At 38.1% G+C, this 19,482-nt stretch overlaps 1 protein-coding gene across 1 annotated transcript in view; it reads left to right on the top strand.

Moving 5' to 3' along the window:
- The window catches only part of HHEX (hematopoietically expressed homeobox), a 23,513-nt gene extending 5,090 nt beyond the window's left edge, over positions 1-18,423 (top strand). Inside the window, exons 2-4 of the mRNA XM_073596044.1 lie at positions 3,609-3,787; positions 6,752-6,802; positions 16,187-18,423. Of these exons, the coding sequence (XP_073452145.1) occupies positions 3,609-3,787; positions 6,752-6,802; positions 16,187-16,420 (464 nt within the window). The 3' untranslated portion in view covers positions 16,421-18,423. The remainder of the gene's footprint in view (positions 1-3,608; positions 3,788-6,751; positions 6,803-16,186) is intronic.
- Positions 18,424-19,482: the final 1,059 nt, after the last annotated feature.

Raw genomic sequence — 19,482 nt, 5'->3', positions numbered from 1 at the left:
TATACCTTTGTGGATTTTAAAAGCCAGTTTTACCTACAGCGGTCTCAGTATATAATCACACCTCTAGATTCTGAGAAATTTGGGAAATTGTTGGGCAAGGCTTGCTCTTCTTGCTAATGATTTCATAAATTCCTGCATCCTTAATAGCACATAGGTGAAACACAACAGCAGCCACCTCCAATCTCGGGGGTCTGCGCAAAAGATTTTCAGCAAGATGGTAAAAAATATTTGACTTTACTCTTTCATTTACTTTTATAGATATAGATCTATAATGAATATGTATGTATTTATTATAACAAGATTTGTGATGCGTGTGTATCATAGAAGTGGATTTACCAAAGGAGTAGGGAATGTTCACTTTAGAAAGTGGACGTTCACATGGCAAAACCAACCATCCCTTAACTTAAATAGGGTGAAGCTAATTTTACATCATGTATGTGTAAGGACACATTTCAGAAACATATTTTTGCTTACACCTCTTTGGATAATTGAAGTGAACACAGCCCTACATTTTTTATTTTTTGTTGCAAAGTAAACAGTTTTTTTTAAACTTTTTTATTTATAAATTTCTTTAAAGTGAACATTTTTCTAATGATATTCTCTATTGCATTGGTAAATCTCCCCTATATTTTTCATGTTTGTAATAGCTGTAGCACCATGTAATAAGTTGCACTCATGCATGCATGCATTTTTTAAATGTCTTAACTAATTAGTAAGCATACAACAAATTTACTTTACATAAAAGAACTACAGATATTCTTAAATCTGTAAATGGATACAGTACCTGCACAGAATATGAAACTTGTGTCAGGTATATTACTTTCAGATTCTTGTTCTGTTAACTGCCATTCCAGGCTAAGATAGGTTATTATTACAAGTGACAGTTGACAACATTCTCTCCAGTAACTGATCAGGAAGTCATCTGTGTTTTGGAAATCGTCACTCCCCACTGTAGTATAGTTTCTGATTCAGATCTGAAAAGCTTTTGAAAGTTTTGTATAGTCATATATGAATGTTATAAAGAAGCAGTATATAAACTCTAAAATCTTAGGGGCTCTATAGAGAGAAATAATTTGAAGGTTTAATATGTTATTTATATCTACAGCGTTTATACTATTACATGTTGACAATGGTATTTTTGTTATATTTTATGATGAGGAAGACAACACTGCTGGTAGATCACAGGGAAACTGACTGGCCATTGTCTGCCATAGTTCTCCCAAGAACCTGATTGTATTATTCAGTCTTAATGTTGGCAATCGATGCTTTTTTCAGACTTATTATTCCATGCATAACAAGCCTAGAACAGTACAGGAGGACATGAGTTGTAAAAGCTGTATGACAATCTGATAGAGAAGAGATCAGGAAATACAGTCACGGAAGTGTGGACATCCTCTCACTTGTTACAATCTAACAGATCAGGCGATAGAACTACAAGCACCAGCATGCCTTGTCAGGTCCAATAGGCTTCAAAGGCTCCATGCACACTGGGCTTTAAAAAAGAACGCCAGTTCCCTTGGCAAAAAAAAATGCTCCTAGAGAGCGTTTTTTTATACACAGATCAGTTGAGTTTAGTGTTTTTTTCTGCCAGAAAGCTCCAATCAAAAATGCCTCTAAACGCTGAGCTCAAAATATGCCTCTAATGTGCATGGACACATAGGATAACATTGAGCTGCTTCTACAGGCAAAACACAAAACTCCTGTAGAAGCAACCATCATGTCCACAGATCACCTTTGTGGTCATATATCTTGCAGCAGCTAACTGATATGTGGCATGCTGATAAGTGTAGTTCATCTGGAGTTGAATGAGATGCAACTCATAAAATAAAAATAATATTTAATCACAAGGTGATACAGTAAGATCGGAGCAGTAACTCTAAAATACAAGAGAACTTTTATAAACTGGTTTAGATAACTTCGTTTTTTATAGAATTTATAGATGAATGTGTCAACGTCTTAAAGAAGATATTAAAAAGTGATTGTGTGTTTATGTGTGTGTGTGTGTGTGTGTGTGGGGGGGGTGATGGCTAATTCTCCCCAAACATCCAATAGAAAAAAAGAACTATGCCAATGAAAGCAAACATAGAAGAACATCTCATGCATATGAGAGTGAACAGTTTCCATAGAACAATTAACTATAGGAGTTATATGAATGTTAGTCTGCACGTGTGAATTGTTTTTTGTTGTTGTTTAAAAAAAAGTAACTTTTTTTAGTTGATCTTTAAAAATCAACTATTAAAAGATCTGCTGGACCTAAAGTACTTCCATCGGAGGATGATGAAGACATTATAGATAATAATTAATAAATATGTGACCTATTAATATATATCTATATATAGATCCAGATGTCTATATCTATGTATCTCTCTCTCTCTCTCGATATAGATATATATATCTATATCTATATCGATATATATCTATATCTAGATATATAGATATAGATATATCTATAGCTACATATAGGTATATATATATATCTAGGTATAGATATATAGATATATAGATATCTATATATCTATATATATATATCTGTCTATCTATATAGATCTATCTATCTATCTATCTATCTATCTATCTATCTATCTATCTATCTATCTATCTTTTTCCACTCTTTTTTTCAGCGGTAACATATATACAAGTCCTGTGAAATAGTCTCTTTTGTAATAAACCTCCTTAACATACTGGGATTGATTTACTAAGGAAGTTCACTAAGCAGAATAAGTGTTCATTTTGGAAAGGGAAGGATAGTAAATAAGGCAAACTTGTGTTCAGTTTGATTACTCAATGATGAGTGATATAAGTTTAAAAAGCACGCTTTTTGTTAATACATGATTAGTTGATAAGGGAACACAGCTTCTTATTTACTAAGCTCGGGGAACATTCACTTTGCTGGGTGAACAGTCTCTATTCCTTTAGTAAATCAACCCCAGTGTACAGACTTATGTACAGTACAAGCCTCTAGTTATAGGGGCTGTCTTTGCTGGAGCGATATACACGCACTGTACTGTGCACACAGACACCTATGCACGTTGATATACCATAGACTTCTGATTTGTCGGCTATAAATTTCCATATTTCCCCAGTAATTAAAATCAATCCACAGCTTTAAATAAATGGTATTTCCATAACTTAATTATCTCCCTCAATATAAAACCACACATTTACTACAAAAGTTCTGTTGTGTGTATTTATCTCTTGTGTGCTTATTATTGCCATCGCCCTTTCTATGTGTCCCCATGTTTTCCTAGCAATTTCTTATTTCTATAAATCATGAATACAATATCAAGTTCAATATTGATTACTTATTTGTAACTGGTAAAAACTGTGTTTTTTTTCTCCACACTTTTTGATGGCAACCCCCCCCCCCCCCCCTAAAACTAAAATGTTACATCTTCAAAACTACTCAATAGGACTTTCAGAACGTTACAAAATGTATCATTATCAGTAATCTCAGCTGACGTTTGGTTGAAAGGTTACATTTTTTTACTGCCAGTAAATATACCTTGTTAACTTAGTTTACACAGTATGTGTAGACAGGAATGTACCTGGACTTGCTGCACTGCTATCATATGTGGATAAGGTGCCTGATGTTCTAATGTTGTTTGCAGGTAAACCTCTTTTGTGGAGCCCCTTCATCCAGAGACCCCTGCACAAGAGAAAAGGTGGTCAGGTCCGGTTTTCTAATGACCAAACCATTGAGCTGGAAAAAAAGTTTGAGTCTCAGAAATACTTGTCACCACCAGAGAGGAAGAGGTTGGCCAAGATGCTGCAGCTCAGTGAGAGACAGGTAAAGGGAAGGGCAGCTGCTGAAATCCAAAATGACAATGTTATTGCTGCAGGAGGCCCCCCATACCCTTCTCCCCCAAGATGATAATAATGTGGATGCTTTTAAAAATAATGCCTGCAGGTCATCTGCCCTTGTATGTATAGCCAACCTATTTTACAGGTTTGGGGTAGACTAGCAACTCTGTCATTTTTTTTTATTGCTGTCTGTTTTCCCTCTAAGCAGTTCCACCCTCTCTATTTGTCCTGGTGTTTTCAAAAAGCGAGGGGAAACTTCCAATGGGGCAGCCGTACCTGTGACAACTGTAAGAGGGGAATTCCAGGCAAAAAATCTAGGAAAAAAAAAAATTAAAAAGTTATATATATATATATATATATATATATATATATATATATATATATATATATATATATATATATATATATATATATATATATATATATATATAACTAGGCGATTATTGATGCAGAAAAAGTAATATTTTTCTGCATCAAGTAATATTTATTCAAAATGTAGAAATTTCTTGGTATCCAAAGTATATATATATATATATATATATATATATATATATATATATATATATATATATATATATATATATATATATGTATGTGTGTTTTGGGCTGACCAGATAGCGCCCTTCTTCAAACCAAATACAAATGTGAAGGTACAAGACCGAATATATATAACCGTTATATCATCTGGAACCAATGAACCAATAAAGCAGTACTAAGTAACTATAACCATTCAATCAATATAATGGTAAAACGAAAAAACCATCAGGTGTTGTAAGTTCCCCACACATCGGATACTATTGGAAGGGCACCTGTTATCGAGAGAAAAATACATAATATATATATTATATTATATATATATAACAACCTAATCATAAAATAGCCACATATTTCATTACTTACTCTAAACCAGTTACACTTCCAAAAAAAATAAATAAATACATTTCCCTTGCATTTTTGAATTTAGAATTTGTAGTGGAAAGAGTTATCAGCTGTAAACCAAGGCCTGTTAATACCTGTTGCCAACACATCGAACCACATTAAATGCATTTGTAGGCAATGCATTGAACTATGGGTCTCCCAAAGCACTAAAATGCAGGAAAACACAGACATGTCCTTTTATTCAAAACACACTGCACTGTGCTAGAATGGGAACAGACACTACAGTAAAACCTTGGATTGTGAGTAACGCGGTTTACGAGTGTTTCGCAATATGAACTGTTTTTTAAAAAAAATTCTGACTCGATTTGCGAGAGTTGTCTCGCAGGACAAGCAGGATTCAAGGCTCTGGGATGTGTAGTACCGCATGTGGCCAGAGGTGGGGGGAGGCTCCAGAGACACTCAGAGACACTCGGTTCCCGAGTGTCTCCGCGTGTTTCCGAGTGTCTCTGGCACCCCCCCACCCCTGGCCACATGCGGTACTGCATACACTAGCAGTGACACTGGAACAAATTATCTGAGTTTCCATTGATTCCTATGGGGAAACTCGCTTTGATATACGAGTGCTTTGGATTACAAGCATGCTTATGAAACAAATTATGCTTGTAATCCAAGGTACTACTGTATATGTATTATGGGGAACCTCAACACATAAGTTTTGGTGCATTGGAACGTTTGCATTAAAACAGAACAATGTAAATGAGTCCTAAGTAGTTACATTGCCTGCTATTCTTATTGTTGTTTTGTTATTATATTTACTGTTGTTATTCTTGTGCTTAGCAGTATTACTTCAAACACACTGTATATATATATATATATATATATATATATATATATATATATATATATATATATACTGGTATATAGATAGATAGATATAGATATAGATATCTATATCTATATATAGATTTATATATAGATATAGATATCTATACATATATATATCTATATATCTATATATATAATAGATATATAGATATATATTTATATCTATATATCTATATCTAGATATAGATATATATAGATCTATATCTAGATATATATATATTTATGTGTGTGTATATATATATATATATATATATATATATATATATATATATATATATATATATATATATATATATATATATATATATATATATATATATATACATATATATATATATATATATATCTATATCTATCTATATAGAACTATGTGTCATTGTAAAGATTATTAGTAGCACTAATACATGGTAATTAAAGAGTTATTACTAATGATTAGGCAATTAGGATGCTACTTGCACATTTCCTCTTCTCATCTTATCACTACCCTGAACCAGTTCATTGTGGTTGGTTTACTAAAACAGTAAAAGGCTGTTCAAATAGCAACAACTATGTTCACTTTTAAAGTGTATATTCACTTTGTTTGGTAAGTAAGCTGTGTTCAGTTGGAATGATGTAAAATGAGGTGCAAGGAAAAAAAGAACAGGATTGATGCTTGCATGTGATTGGTAGATTCTCCATTGTTTTCACTAAATTAAGTGAACATGCCCTTTGCAATGTGTAAATACACTATGCAAAGTGAACATTTTTAAATTTCTTTAGTAAATTAACCTAATTGCTGTGTTACACAATTGTGGTTCTATTTACGCCTTGCTTTGTTAATTCACTCTATGGGGTTGATTTACTAAAGGAGGCAAGTCTGATCTCTTTGCAAATTAATATTTATTAACCTTAGCAAATAGGTTGAAACTGTTTTCACTTCAACTATCCAATCAAGCGCAAGCAAAATAATATGTTTTTGTTTTTTAAATTTCCCTTGCACACCAGTAAGGTGTTCCAAGTGAACACAGCATCATCGTATTCAGTAAGCTATCTGAACAGTGTCTAGCCCTTTAGTAAATCAACCCCACTGTCTCAGTTGTTCACTAGCACAGAGGAGGCAACGCGTTCTGAAGCATGAATCCATTTCATTAAAATGCATATTGCTCCATTTCTGTGCTGATAACAATCTCATCTCCCTCCTCTGCAGGTAAAGACCTGGTTCCAGAACCGCAGAGCCAAATGGAGGCGGCTTAAACAGGTACATCAAATACATTGGTTTCTATAGTGGTTTCAATCAACTTATCATTTAATGTGATCATCCATTCCTGGTTGTATGCCCAAGTCATTTGGGTGGCTATGTAAACTCTTCAACTTGATTAGAAAAGCAAACAGTGCCTTAAGTGAATCGGGGACCTGCTCAGGCAGAAATAATGCTAAAAGCTTCTAAACAGGAGCAGATAGATGGCTCAGGCTACTATCCTCCCATAGCAGCTATTAAAACCGCCACTAATTGTTGCGTGAAGCCATATGCTGCTCATCTTATTAGCCTGCACCTAAAGCAATCCTGTTAATAACTCGTCTGCATCAAACCTGTGTTTTCACAAGCTACGTGTAGGACCGCATGTAAGTCTGTTCTAATTACACCCATGTAGCTAAGTAGGTGCTAGACTTAACAAACTCACACTCAGGTGCTGTGTATGTTTATTGATAGTCTAGACCAGCCTTACTCAACCTTCTTATCCCAGAGGAACCCTAAAATAACTTTCAAGTTTTGGGGAAGCTCTGCTAAAACAAGTACATTCGGGGGTCATTGGAAAAAATATCTCTTATGCAGCGTACACACGAGCAGACTTTTCCACCGGACTGGACCGACGGACCGGGTCCGGCGGACAATCCGATTGTGTGTGGGCTTCATCGGACCTTCAGCGGGCTTTTCCAGTCGAAAATCTGACGGACTTTAGATTTGAACATGCTTCAAATCTTTTTGACGGACTCGAGTCTGGTCAAAAAATCCGCTCGTCTGTATGCTAGTCCGACGGACGAAAACCCACGCTAGGGCAGCTATTGACTACTGGCTATGAACTTCCTTATTTTAGTCCGGTCGTATGTCATCACGTACGAATCCGTTGGACTTTGGTGTGATCGTGTGTAGGCAAGTCTGTTTGTTCAAAAGTCAGTCGGAAGTCCGTAAAAAGTCTGCCGAAAGTCCGCCGGGATGGCCGTCTGACTTTTGTTGCCGAAAAGTCCGCTCGTGTGTACGCAGCCTTATGCCCCGTACACACGGTCGGACTTTGTTCGGACATTCCGACAACAAAATCCTAGGATTTTTTCCGTCGGATTTTGGCTCAAACTTGTCTTGCATACACACGGTCACACAAAGTTGTCGGAAAATCCGATCGTTCTAAACGCGGTGACGTAAAACACATACGTCTGGACTATAAACGGGGCAGTGGCCAAAAGCTTTCATCTCTTTATTTATTCTGAGCATGCGTGGCACTTTGTCCGTCGGATTTGTGTACACACGATCGGAAATTCCGACAACGGATTTTGTTGTCGGAAAATTTTATATCCTGCTCTCAAACTTTGTGTGTCGGAAAATCCGATGGAAAATGTCCGATGGAGCCCACACATGGTCGGAATTTCCGACAACACGCTCCGATCGGACATTTTTCATCGGAAAATCCGACCGTGTGTATGGGACATTACAGTGGTGGTCAAAATGCCATCCTTACTTACGGTTAAAAAGATCACTAGTGTCATTCTGCTGGCTCTGCCAAGTGGCATTCAGCCCGCTGGGTTGAACGTAAAACAAAAAATACTAGTGCGTACCAGACTTTAGACTTCCATTGAACTCTGGATGAGAATGAGTGGTCTAAACCAAAGCTGAGTACTCTGCTGCACCACAGAACTACAAATGGCAGCATGAACAGTTGTACTATTGTCTATAACTACAGGTTTACTGGGGCCGCTGTGCTCATTATATTTTAGGTATTATGTGAAACATTCAGAGCCATTTAATAGATGTAAAAGTTCCAACACCTAAGTTAAAATTTAGATTTTTTGAAATTTTTGTTGCCTATTGCTGTTGTCAGCTACATTTATCAAATGATCTGTACTAAGAACTGTCTGCCACACAGCAACTAATCAGATTAAAGCCTAGTACACACTAGTAGTTTTTTTGTATTCAACCCAGCAGGGCTGATCGAAAAAAATACAGACAGTTACAGAGAAGCCACTGTACTAACCATGCAATGGTAGTTTAGCAATCTCCCTTGCTATGCTATTGTGTTCTGACAGTCCCCGCCGCTGGAACACTCTGGTCAGTGCGTTCAGTCATTGGCTGAGATCACTGATCAGGAGCTGATTGGCAGACCTTTTTCGGTCATGCCCCATCGACAGAAGCTTGCTGAACAGCTGGCTTCTGTCTGACCGGCTGCAGCACACGCGGGCCGAATGTCGGCTGTTTCTATTGAACCGGCTGGTGACGCCCAACATTTGGCCCGTGTGTACTAGGCTTAAACCTTTCTTTAGTTATTTTCAGTATCTATCTAGTGACAACATATTATGCAACATCTTTTAGAGTACATAGTGGCATTTACACCAATCTCTGCCCCCGCACTGGGCTTGATTTACCGAAGCTGGAGAATGCAAAATCTGGTGCAGCTCTGCATAGAAACCAATCAGCTTCCAGGTTTTTTACCCCAAAGCTTAAATTAAACAAGCTGAAGTTAGAAGCTGATTCACAATGGGGTAGGCGCTCCCTATAGGATAATATGGGATGACCAACTACAGTGAGGGGGGAGGGGAGGGTTAATTTTCTCCTATGTGTCCTAAAACGTAGTGTTGTAAACTAAAATAAATATCTAAATAGGGTTTGCAAAAACCACATAGACCCTAGTGGTGGTCTGTGGAGACCACAAATAGATTGTGCCAAATTAATAGCACTCTTTAAGTGATAAGAAAATCATAATAAATGGTGAACACATGAGTATGAAAGGTGTGATCTAAACACCTATATTTGGTAGTGATACAATTTCAAAAAGAGACCATCATATGGTATAGTGATTTAACATTGAACAGAAACCTAAAAATGCACCTCTACCTACTAATTCAGGTATATGCAAATAACACCAAACAAATTATAAATAGTAATCGTAGTCCATAGAGTGATGAATTTCTACAAAAAGCGTGTATAGATTTTCTTCAAGCAAAGCCGTGACTGAAGTGCTTTTTAAATGTTCTTAGTGACTTTTGGGCTCCCCCTCAAGGGTCCCCACTCACCGAATCCAACAACCCCGAAGGGGCATACAGCATATGATTGTATCATGCACGATCTCCTCACCACCGCAATCGTGTAGGGCACCCAGGGTAATCTCCGATCTCCGTACTGATGATTAAATTATATTGATGGTAGCTCCCTCATGGAAAAAAGGAAATATATGGCTCCCATAGTGTAGTAGATAAAAAAAAATTTTATTGACAAATCTCCATATTATAAATGTCAAAAGGTAAAAATTGAAAAAAATTGAGAACAAGCCAAAAACGAATTAAAAATACAAAATTAAAAATAAAAATAAAAAATCCAGCAACAGTATATCAGATACACCACAGATCAAGGTGCAGATACCATATGTGGAACGTGCCAAAAAATGACCCAGGTGTAACTCAGCAGTAGTGCTGGTGTTTGCACTCCACCTGCGTTCCAAAGGTCCGTACCCGGAAGTGACATAGCGTGCGTGGCGCCGTCATACGCGTTTCGTCATAGACGTCCTCAGCGATTGGCACCATTATGTCCCAGATCTGCCCAGCAATGCCCCCAATGTTTTACCAGTGCCACCTGTCATTGCCCATCAGTGCCACCTGTCATTGCCCATCGGTGCCACCTGTCAGTGCCCATCTGTGCCCATCTGTGCCCATCAGTGCCCACCTATCAGTGCCCATCAGTGCCACACATCAGTGCCACCCATAAGTACCCATCAGTGCCACCCATATGTACCAATCAATGCCACCTACGAGTGCCCATCAGTGCTGCCTACGAGTGCTCATCAGTGCCGCCTACGAGTGCTCATCAGTGCCGCCTATGAGTGCCCATCGGTGCCGCATACCAGTGCCACCTATCAGTGCCCATCAGTGCCCATCAGTGCCGCCTATCAGTGCCCATCATCAGTGCCCGTCAGTGCCACCTCATCAGTGCCACCTCATTGGTGCCCATCAGTGCTGCCGTATCAGTGCCCGTCAGTGCAGCCATATCAGTGCCCATCATTGAAGAAGAAAATGTACTTATTTACAAAAAATTTTAACAGAAACAAAGAAAAACTTGTTTTTTTTTAAATTTTCGGTCTTTCTTTATTTGTTGCGCAAAAAATAAAAACCGCAGAGGTGATCAAATACCACCAAAAGAAAGCTCTATTTGTGGGAACAAAATGATAAAAAGTTTGTTTGGGTACAGTGATGGATGACCACGCAATTGTCATTCAAATTGCGACAGCACTGAAAGCTGAAAATTGGCCTGGGTGGGAAGGTGTCTAAGTGCCTGGTATTGAAGTGGTTAAAAAGGCTAATAACAGCTTGGGTGAAGTCTGCACTGTGTGCCCAGTCTGCACCCTTGTCTTGAATTGTATCTGTTAATATTCTCAGCCCTGCAGGGATGGGCAATCACTTCTGGCACTTGAGGTATAGTCAGTTATATCCAATTAATCTCTTCCGAATGAAACTCATAGACATTACATGGCTTTTACTCATCTTGGACCATTTGGCTACAGTTACCTTGAAAATTTAGCAGACATCCTGCCTATCAATCTTAGGGGAATTTTTTCACTATGACAGAAGACCAACAAAGCATTAAATCTGAAGGTGCTCGACGGGGCAGGACTTAGGGTGGTGGGGGCCCCTGGGCTTGAGTCACTTTCGGGCCCTACTTTCTATACATATGCACAGCTCTATAAAACAGAAATAGAAAAGGACAAGGTGCGCCAGACCCAGTGCAGTATTAAAGAACTTCTGTTTAATTGGACAAGACAAAACAGCCAAATGGCTACTCACAAAAGTAGATAATATATAAGCGTATAAGTGGGGGATACTGTACTGGTATTTTTCCTGGGTCCACGAATAATAAAGGCAATAAAAATGGATAAAATGATAATTACCGTATTTATCGGCGTATAACACGCGCCGGCGTATAACACGCACCCCAAGTTTAGGAGGGAATTTTAAGGAAAAAACTTTTAGGAGGGAAGTTTAAGGAAAAAAACTTACATTTAAATGCCCATCAATGCAGCCTTATCAGTGTTCATATGCAGCCTTGTCAGTGTCATTGCAGCCTTGTCAGTGTAGCCTTGCCCCAGTGTGATTGCAGCCTTTCAGTTTAAAAATGGCGCCGCCAAGACACAGAGCCAGCTTTCGGCCGCTCTTGGCAGCTTTGGGTGGCTCTCGGCCGCGCTCGGCGGCTTTTGGAACGGGCGGGCCCCCTATTGGCCGGGGCCCATGGCCTTGAGCCCCGTCAAGCCCAATGGAAAGTCCGGCCCTGGTGCTCGAAGATCTGGCCATTTTCATTTCTATCAGGCAACAATCTAATGTATGTTAAGTACCAGGTTCCATATATTCCATATGAGGAATAAAAACTGGTTAGGTTATTGTTTACCCCCTGAAAAGTCAGCACCAAACATATCTGCAGAATGACCCCCCCCACCTTCATTGGCCTGCAAACATACCTAAAGGCCAATACAATTGTGCCTATTAGTCCAACTGCTGGCCAACTTCAACCCTTATGGTCATTTAGGAAGCCAAAAGACGCTTTATTTTACTTTATGTGATGAACCTGATCTTTAAATCATTGGCCAGATAAGTAACACATAGGTCACAACTTCCTTCCGACCCAATCATAAACTTACTGGGTTCACACTGCTGCAATCCGATTTTGATCCAGTTTTCAGTGCAATCATGTAGTGCAACTTGGATGCTACTTTGAAGTGGTTTGCTTTATTTATGGGGCCAAAATCGTGCTGGAATTGCACCAAAGTAGTACAGGACCCTTTTCCAAAACCATACAGAGTTGCATTGATGTGAACGGGCATCATTGAAAACAATGTGATTTCCATCTGCGATTCTGTGCGACTCGAGTTGCATCTGAAATTGCACTAGTGTGAACAAAGCTTAAATAAAAAGCTACACTTGTGTAGCTCCATTCACTACAAACAATAATATTAACATGAGAAGTCTGAAGTGTTGTGTATCCTCACAGGGTCCAGTTTGTTGGAAATATTCATGCTGAAGCATTACTAGGATTAGAAACCACCATTAGTTTAGTTTACATTTGTTAAAATTTAAAGACTGACCAAATTCAGGAATCAATATTTTTTTCAGACTTGTCTGACATGAGAATGTAGTCATTATGGTTATGTGGTTATATTGTTTTCTGAAGTTACTACATGAGGTTACAAAACATTATTTTCCACTTGTAAAATAGGCTTTTTGAGGTTTTTGAGAGTCTGGTCAAACAGTGTAACTGGAATGCAAGCACCATGTAAATGTTTCCAAGTATAGTCTGGCATAAACCAAACTGTATTTCCTGTGACTATACAACACTTTCAAGTATGTATGTAAGGTCTAGACCTTGGCAGTATTACACTGCCCTTGGTTACCTATATTTTAGATGAGGTTTGCTCAAAGATGTACTTAAAGATATAGGGGTTCATTTACTAAAACTGGAGAGTGCAAATTCTGGTGCAGCTCTGTATAGAAACCGATCAGCTTCCATGTTTTATTGTCAAAGCCTAATTGAACAAGCTGATGGATGTCTATCATAGTCTACTAATACCAAACCAAATATTGGGCAAAGAAATATGCTAAGTATTGTACAACTAAATACAAAAGGCTGTAATTTCATTAGCAGAAATAGCAACTTACTCACCTGACGCTTAGAAAATATATGGTGCCTGCTTAGCCCCCCTACACCCATTGTGCACTTACAGTAACGGAGAGTGGGGTCTAAAGCCTGGTACACACTATGAGTCTTTTCCATTTAACCCAGCTGGTTGAAAGAAACAAAAAACTTAGCCATTGGCTGAGAGTGCTGATCGGGAGCTGGTTGGCTGCTGGATTTCCAGCATGCTTGTCCGACAGAAGACGGCCGTACACACGGGCTGAACGTCGGCTGCTTTTTATTGAACCTGCCGATGACACTCAGCATTCTGCTCACGTTGTGAGTTTTTTTGTGCTGGCTCACAAAGAAGGATTGCACAGACCTCCCATATGCTAAGTGCACAACAGGAGGTGAGAAGGTTACAGCCAATGGGTGAGGATGCCACAAGTTGACTCGTTGTAAACTTTAAATAGTCTGTCAAATGCAACACAGAAATCTTTTGAGAGCCAGGTTGCTCTTTGCAATTAAAGTGATAGTAAACTCTTGTGTTTTATTTTTACTTACAGGTAAGCTTATAATGGTGTTTAGGAGATAAATAAAATTTCTCCTAAACGTGCAGTTTAGGAGATATTCTAGTGAGGAGCAGCTGGTGACATCACCGGCACTTGCCCATGCCGTTCCTTCAGAGCTGTGTGCCGCGGTCGAGACTCCTGCACAGATGTGCGGGAGTGACGTCATCGCAGCCAGTCAGATGACCGGAGTCCCCGAACGCGGGAAGGAAGACCGGGTGAAGATGGAAGCCTCTCCAGCAATGACAGTGTACCGCTGGAAGGCTTTGTTTTAAGATAAGTCTTTCATAATGTGCTAGTATGAGGTGCATACTAGCACATTATGATATTGCTTTGCAGGTGGAAACTGTTTTTTTTTTTTGTTAAAGAGTGTACTACCACTTTAAGCCCAGTAAACCCATTTGTAGGCCTAAACCGGAATAGAAAAATGATTGAGAAGGATAAATTCAGTACATACTCGGTGATTGATTTACTAAAGGAGTATAGCATGTTCACTTAGCAAAGGGAATATCCACTTAGCTTAGTAAATGAGGTTAAGCTAAGTAAAAATTCACTTTGCCTAAAATACCCAATCTGCTAGGAAAATTGATAAAAAAACAGGATTTTGCTTGCATATGATTGGATGACTGAAGTTAGAACAGCTTCACTTCTTTACTAAGCTAAGCAAATGTTTACTTATGCGGGGTTGGCTGTACAGGTTCTGAGCTTGTCTAATTAAATGATAAATACTTTAATGTCCCATCATTGGAATACTGAGCTGCCTTCCTTTACTTTCTCGACTGTTGTGCTGAATATCAGCTGTTAATATAACTTGGAAATATTTCTCTTCTGCTCGCACAAGGCTAGATCAGCTTTAAGAAATCAAAAGCAAGGGATCCTAAAACAATTAAACCAGACAACTAATGTTATTTTTTTTCAGCTGTCTGTCACGCTTAATAGAAATGGCCACTGTACTATAATTCTGTTGGCTTAAAGGGTTATACCTTTACAAAAAAAAACACTGCCTATTCAGGTAAGGGGCACCAATAGATAAAAAAACAAACCGTGAAGCTTTGACTAAAATTGGATAATGCCCTTGCTAGACGTGTAGGCCATTTATGCATCTCCAGAAACCTAGCTGAATAATTCCCAAAGATGGCATCATCCTGTCCTGCCTTGTTGCTATGATGTTGCCAAGACACTCCCAGCCATTACTTCTCACCCCAGTTTTCACAAGAATGAGCTTTCCAATTATTGCACATGTGTGGTCCACTATGTCCTCCATCAAAGAATTGATGAGCTCAGAGCTACCAGGCTCTCTCAGGCGAGAGAGAGAGAGTGCATACAAGGGGATTTGAATCAGTGGGGAGTGTCTTAGCAATGTCCTAGCAACAAAGAACGATGAGATGATGCCAAATCTGGGAGTTTTTTGGTCAAGCTTTGAGAGGTACATAGATGACATCATACTTACCTACTGTGTGCAATGGTTCTGCACAGAGCAGCCCCAATCCTCCTCTTCTCAGCTCCCCCGCCAGAGCTCCTGGCTCCCCCCCGCCAAGTGCCCCATAGCAAGCTGCTTGCTATGGAGGCACTTGTGCATGCTTGATCCTGAGCCACCTCTCGGCCCCACGCCTGCTTCCTCCTCAATGGCTGTCTCTGAGCTTATGAGAGGGGAGTGAGCCAAGAGAGCCACTGCTGTCATGGACATCGCTGGATCGAGATCTGGCTCAGGTAAGTATAAGGAGGGGGGGGGGGGGCTGGGGGGAGCTGCATATTTATTTCAATGCAAAATGCATTAGGGTAAAAAAAAAAAACGTTACAACCACTTTTTCTTTGGCCAAAGCTGCAGTTTGTTTTTATCTACAGGCACCCTTTATCTGCTTAGGTAGTTTTTTGGTAAAGGTGAACTAACCCTTTAATGATAGGCATGATTGGCTTCTGAGAAGGTTTCCACCCCTTTGCTGGGAATTTAGTGCAGTGTGAAAGAATGTTAGAAAATAGACTGAAGAATGCTTGTAAGCATAAAATATTATTTGATTTTCAAATAAAAGTGCAATCAACCATGATAGTTGTAAATAAGCTACACCCTTATGTTAATGAATAATGCCCAGTGTGAAAACAATGTACTGCTAGTTTTGAAACTTACTACCATAACACGGATTGTAGAGTTTGAGGCTGTAGAGGTTGTGGAGGCTGCAGTTCATTAAAATGCTAACTGAAATTTCTATTTTAGGAGAACCCTCAGGGAAATAAGAAAGAAGAAACTGAAAGTCTAGAAAATGACTGCGAGGAGGGCCAAGAGAACTGTTTGAGCATTGAGCAGAAAATTAAGGACTCTTCTTTAGATGGTTCCCAGTGCTCTCCCTCCCCTAATTCCCAGGAGAACCTGGACACAGACATATCAGAGGATTCTGATGAAGAAGTCGACATTGAAGGAGACAAAGGCTATTACAAGTGTACCCACTGATATCTTTCTCACCAAGGACCTTTAAACTCAGCTTGCACTTTAACAGGAGCTGGATTCTTCACCCCCCTAATCTTACTGTGGGGTAAGGACGAGGGTAGAGTTTGATGTATCGTACAATGCCTTAGCTGCAATATAAATAGTGGAGGTAAGGGTCAAATGTCTATGTCGTACTGTACATTAACCTAAGGGGTTTAATCGTTAGACAGGGCATGTTTTAATAATATACAAGTGCCTATAAATTTTGATAAAAGTAGACTTGAAGACTTTCCACTGGATTTGATAAACTTTTCTAAAGTTTTAAATCAGCCTTAACAGACTGCTATCACTTGGCAAATGTCAACTGTAGCGGATGCATATTAAGTAATGGGGTTGATTTACTAAAACGGGAGAGTGCAAAATCTGGTGCAGCTGTGCATGGTAGCCAATCAGCTTTTAACTTATGCTTGTTTAGTTAAGCTTTGACAATAAAACCTGGAAGCTGATTGGTTTCTATGCAGAGCTGCACTAGATTTTGCACTCTCCAGTTTTAGTAAATCAGTCCCATTGCACCAAGCAATAATAAAGCATGTTAGGTTTACCACAACTAATACCAGGTTAGCCCATCAGTGTAACCTGGTATAATGTATACGTGAACTGATACTTGACATGTTTGTTACACACATTTTTTATTGAATAATGAATCGATTCATACTAGGAATTGCATTTCACAAATCATATTTTCATGATTTGGACTTGCGAACTAGAAAAAAATCTCTGGGTTTGACTTCTCTGTAGCTAAAAACCAAAGTAAAATGACCGTTTTCCAAAGCAGAACCAGTAACCACAGTTTTTGAGTAAACATGGAACAACAAGTTTTGGTGTTTTATGTAATATACTACTGTGCTTTCAGTTTAGGCTTGGTTCACAAAAAATTCATGCAAACTGCATGATTACAAATGTGCCTTTTCAGTGCTTTACAATGCATTTTTTAGATGTTTCATTTAGGTTGATTTCAATGGCGAAATGCAGGTCAAGTACCAAAATTAAAGTATACAGGACTTTTTTTTTATTCCAAAGCATTACAATGCAATGCATTGGTAGGACATTGGAAGCATGGCCTGCTGAAGACAAAATTATTTCCCTTGTCTGTGCATCCTGGCTAATGCATCAAGATGCTTGACAGTGTATCCTACACGGACAAGTTCTTAGTGAAGGCAGCTCTCTAGGTCTCTGATTATTTCACAGAACATGGTGCTTTATGGTAAATGTATACATTGTAATTTTCATAAAAAAGGTTTTGATTCAGTTAAAACATTTCCTGCTCCAGATATCCTCTCTATTTTCTCTACACTATTCTTTCAATATAATTCTATGTGATAATAGCCACCATAACCTTAATGGCTTACCATGTGAGCTCATGGAGTTTGACAGATGTAAATTAGACAAAATGATTTCATTGTTTACCATTTATAATGTCAATTATTGCATATTTATATATGTATTTTTTCATGTGGTAGGCATTCATATTTTGACTATGAGTTGAGTCTGCATAATTTAATGTTGGGATGGGAATCTTTTTTTAGTAGAGCTGTTGGGATTTAGAGAAGTCATTTTCACACTAGTAAAGCGATGGACCTGACTTTTTAAGGGTGAGATCAGGCAAAGTGGCAAAAGTGAAAAAAACATAACTTCTTCACATGATTGTATGTAATGTAATGTGAACACAGGTGCTCTTTATTTTATTTTGTCTAATTTTACAATTTCAAAAATTTGACTTTCGAAAATTGGGCACAGTTTGTGTTTCTTCAAACACCAAATCATGCACAAGAGAACTAAAGTAACTGTGTTTTCTTATACATTTTAGTAGAGGAGGGGGTGGGGGGTCTTAATGTTACCCTGTAGAAAGGGGTACACTTTACATTTTCAGTATTCCTTTAACCTGTTTGCAGATCTGAAGTTAAATTGACATCTTTTGGTAAAACCACACAAAAACTGGAAATCAAAGCTGCCTACTGTTGCAAAAACATCCATCTAACACCAATAAATAGTGCTGTTTCTTAAGTATCGGTTCTTAATAACAGTAACCTATAGCAACCAATCAGAGATCACTTTGCTGAAGTCAGACCAGATAAAGATTAGTTTTGGTTAGATGTTAATGGTCATTGTCTTTAACAATTAGAATTCTTCATGGAATTTGACCAGTGGTGCATTATTTTCTATGCACTGGTGTATGTATATTTGTATATATATATATATATGTTTATTCATGTCCAGATCTCAAAGAAAAACTGTTTTGAATGTAAGTTAACCTGAATCCAAAATATATTTGACCAGAAAGTTTACTGTTTTTATATTGTATATATGTAATTTATATATGTTTTGTACATGTTCTGTAATTGTATACCTCAGGTTGTTTATATGACTTGTACATATACTTTTCCTAAAACAATGAAAATATATTTAATTTTTTTTGACTAAACCTGTGGAATAAAAACGAAAATTTAAAAGAAACTTTGTTGTAAATTTTAATTTTTAATTAAAAAGGACCTTGAGAATAGCTACAAATGTTATACAAGATAACACAAAGGGGGTTTTCAACAGAGGAACGGAAGAAGGTAATGAGAAAAAAACAACACGTAGCTATGAGTCAGAGCAGCTTATATTGATTAATAAGGATTGGGATGCCTTGGTAACATCCAAAAACGGTCAGTCAATGACCTCTCTGTAGTTAATAAAGGTTATCTTATTTCTCTGAAATGACTTGTTTCTGGGAACCATACCAGAAAAGGGAAAAACATTATCCTATTAAAGTATCTTCGAAACAATTGCTACAGTCTATGTAACTTGCCATTCGTACAATCTATGAGCGCTACCGATCAATGTAACAATACTTGATACCTTGTATATGCTGTGCTGTTAGGCTGGCTATACATTATACCATTTTCTTGTACAACTTTCCTTTAGATTTACTAAAACCATATAATATAGACTTAAACACTTTCAATTTGTATGCAGTCAGGCAGGCCCTTGCACTACATAGTTGAAGATAAATCTAAAGGAAATTAAATAAGAAAATTGTATAA

Source organism: Aquarana catesbeiana, linkage group LG08, assembly GCF_042186555.1.
Source record: "Aquarana catesbeiana isolate 2022-GZ linkage group LG08, ASM4218655v1, whole genome shotgun sequence".
Classification (NCBI taxonomy): domain Eukaryota; kingdom Metazoa; phylum Chordata; class Amphibia; order Anura; family Ranidae; genus Aquarana; species Aquarana catesbeiana.
The sequence above is the reverse complement of the archived record's forward strand: the minus strand, read 5'-3'. Positions and strand labels throughout refer to the sequence as shown.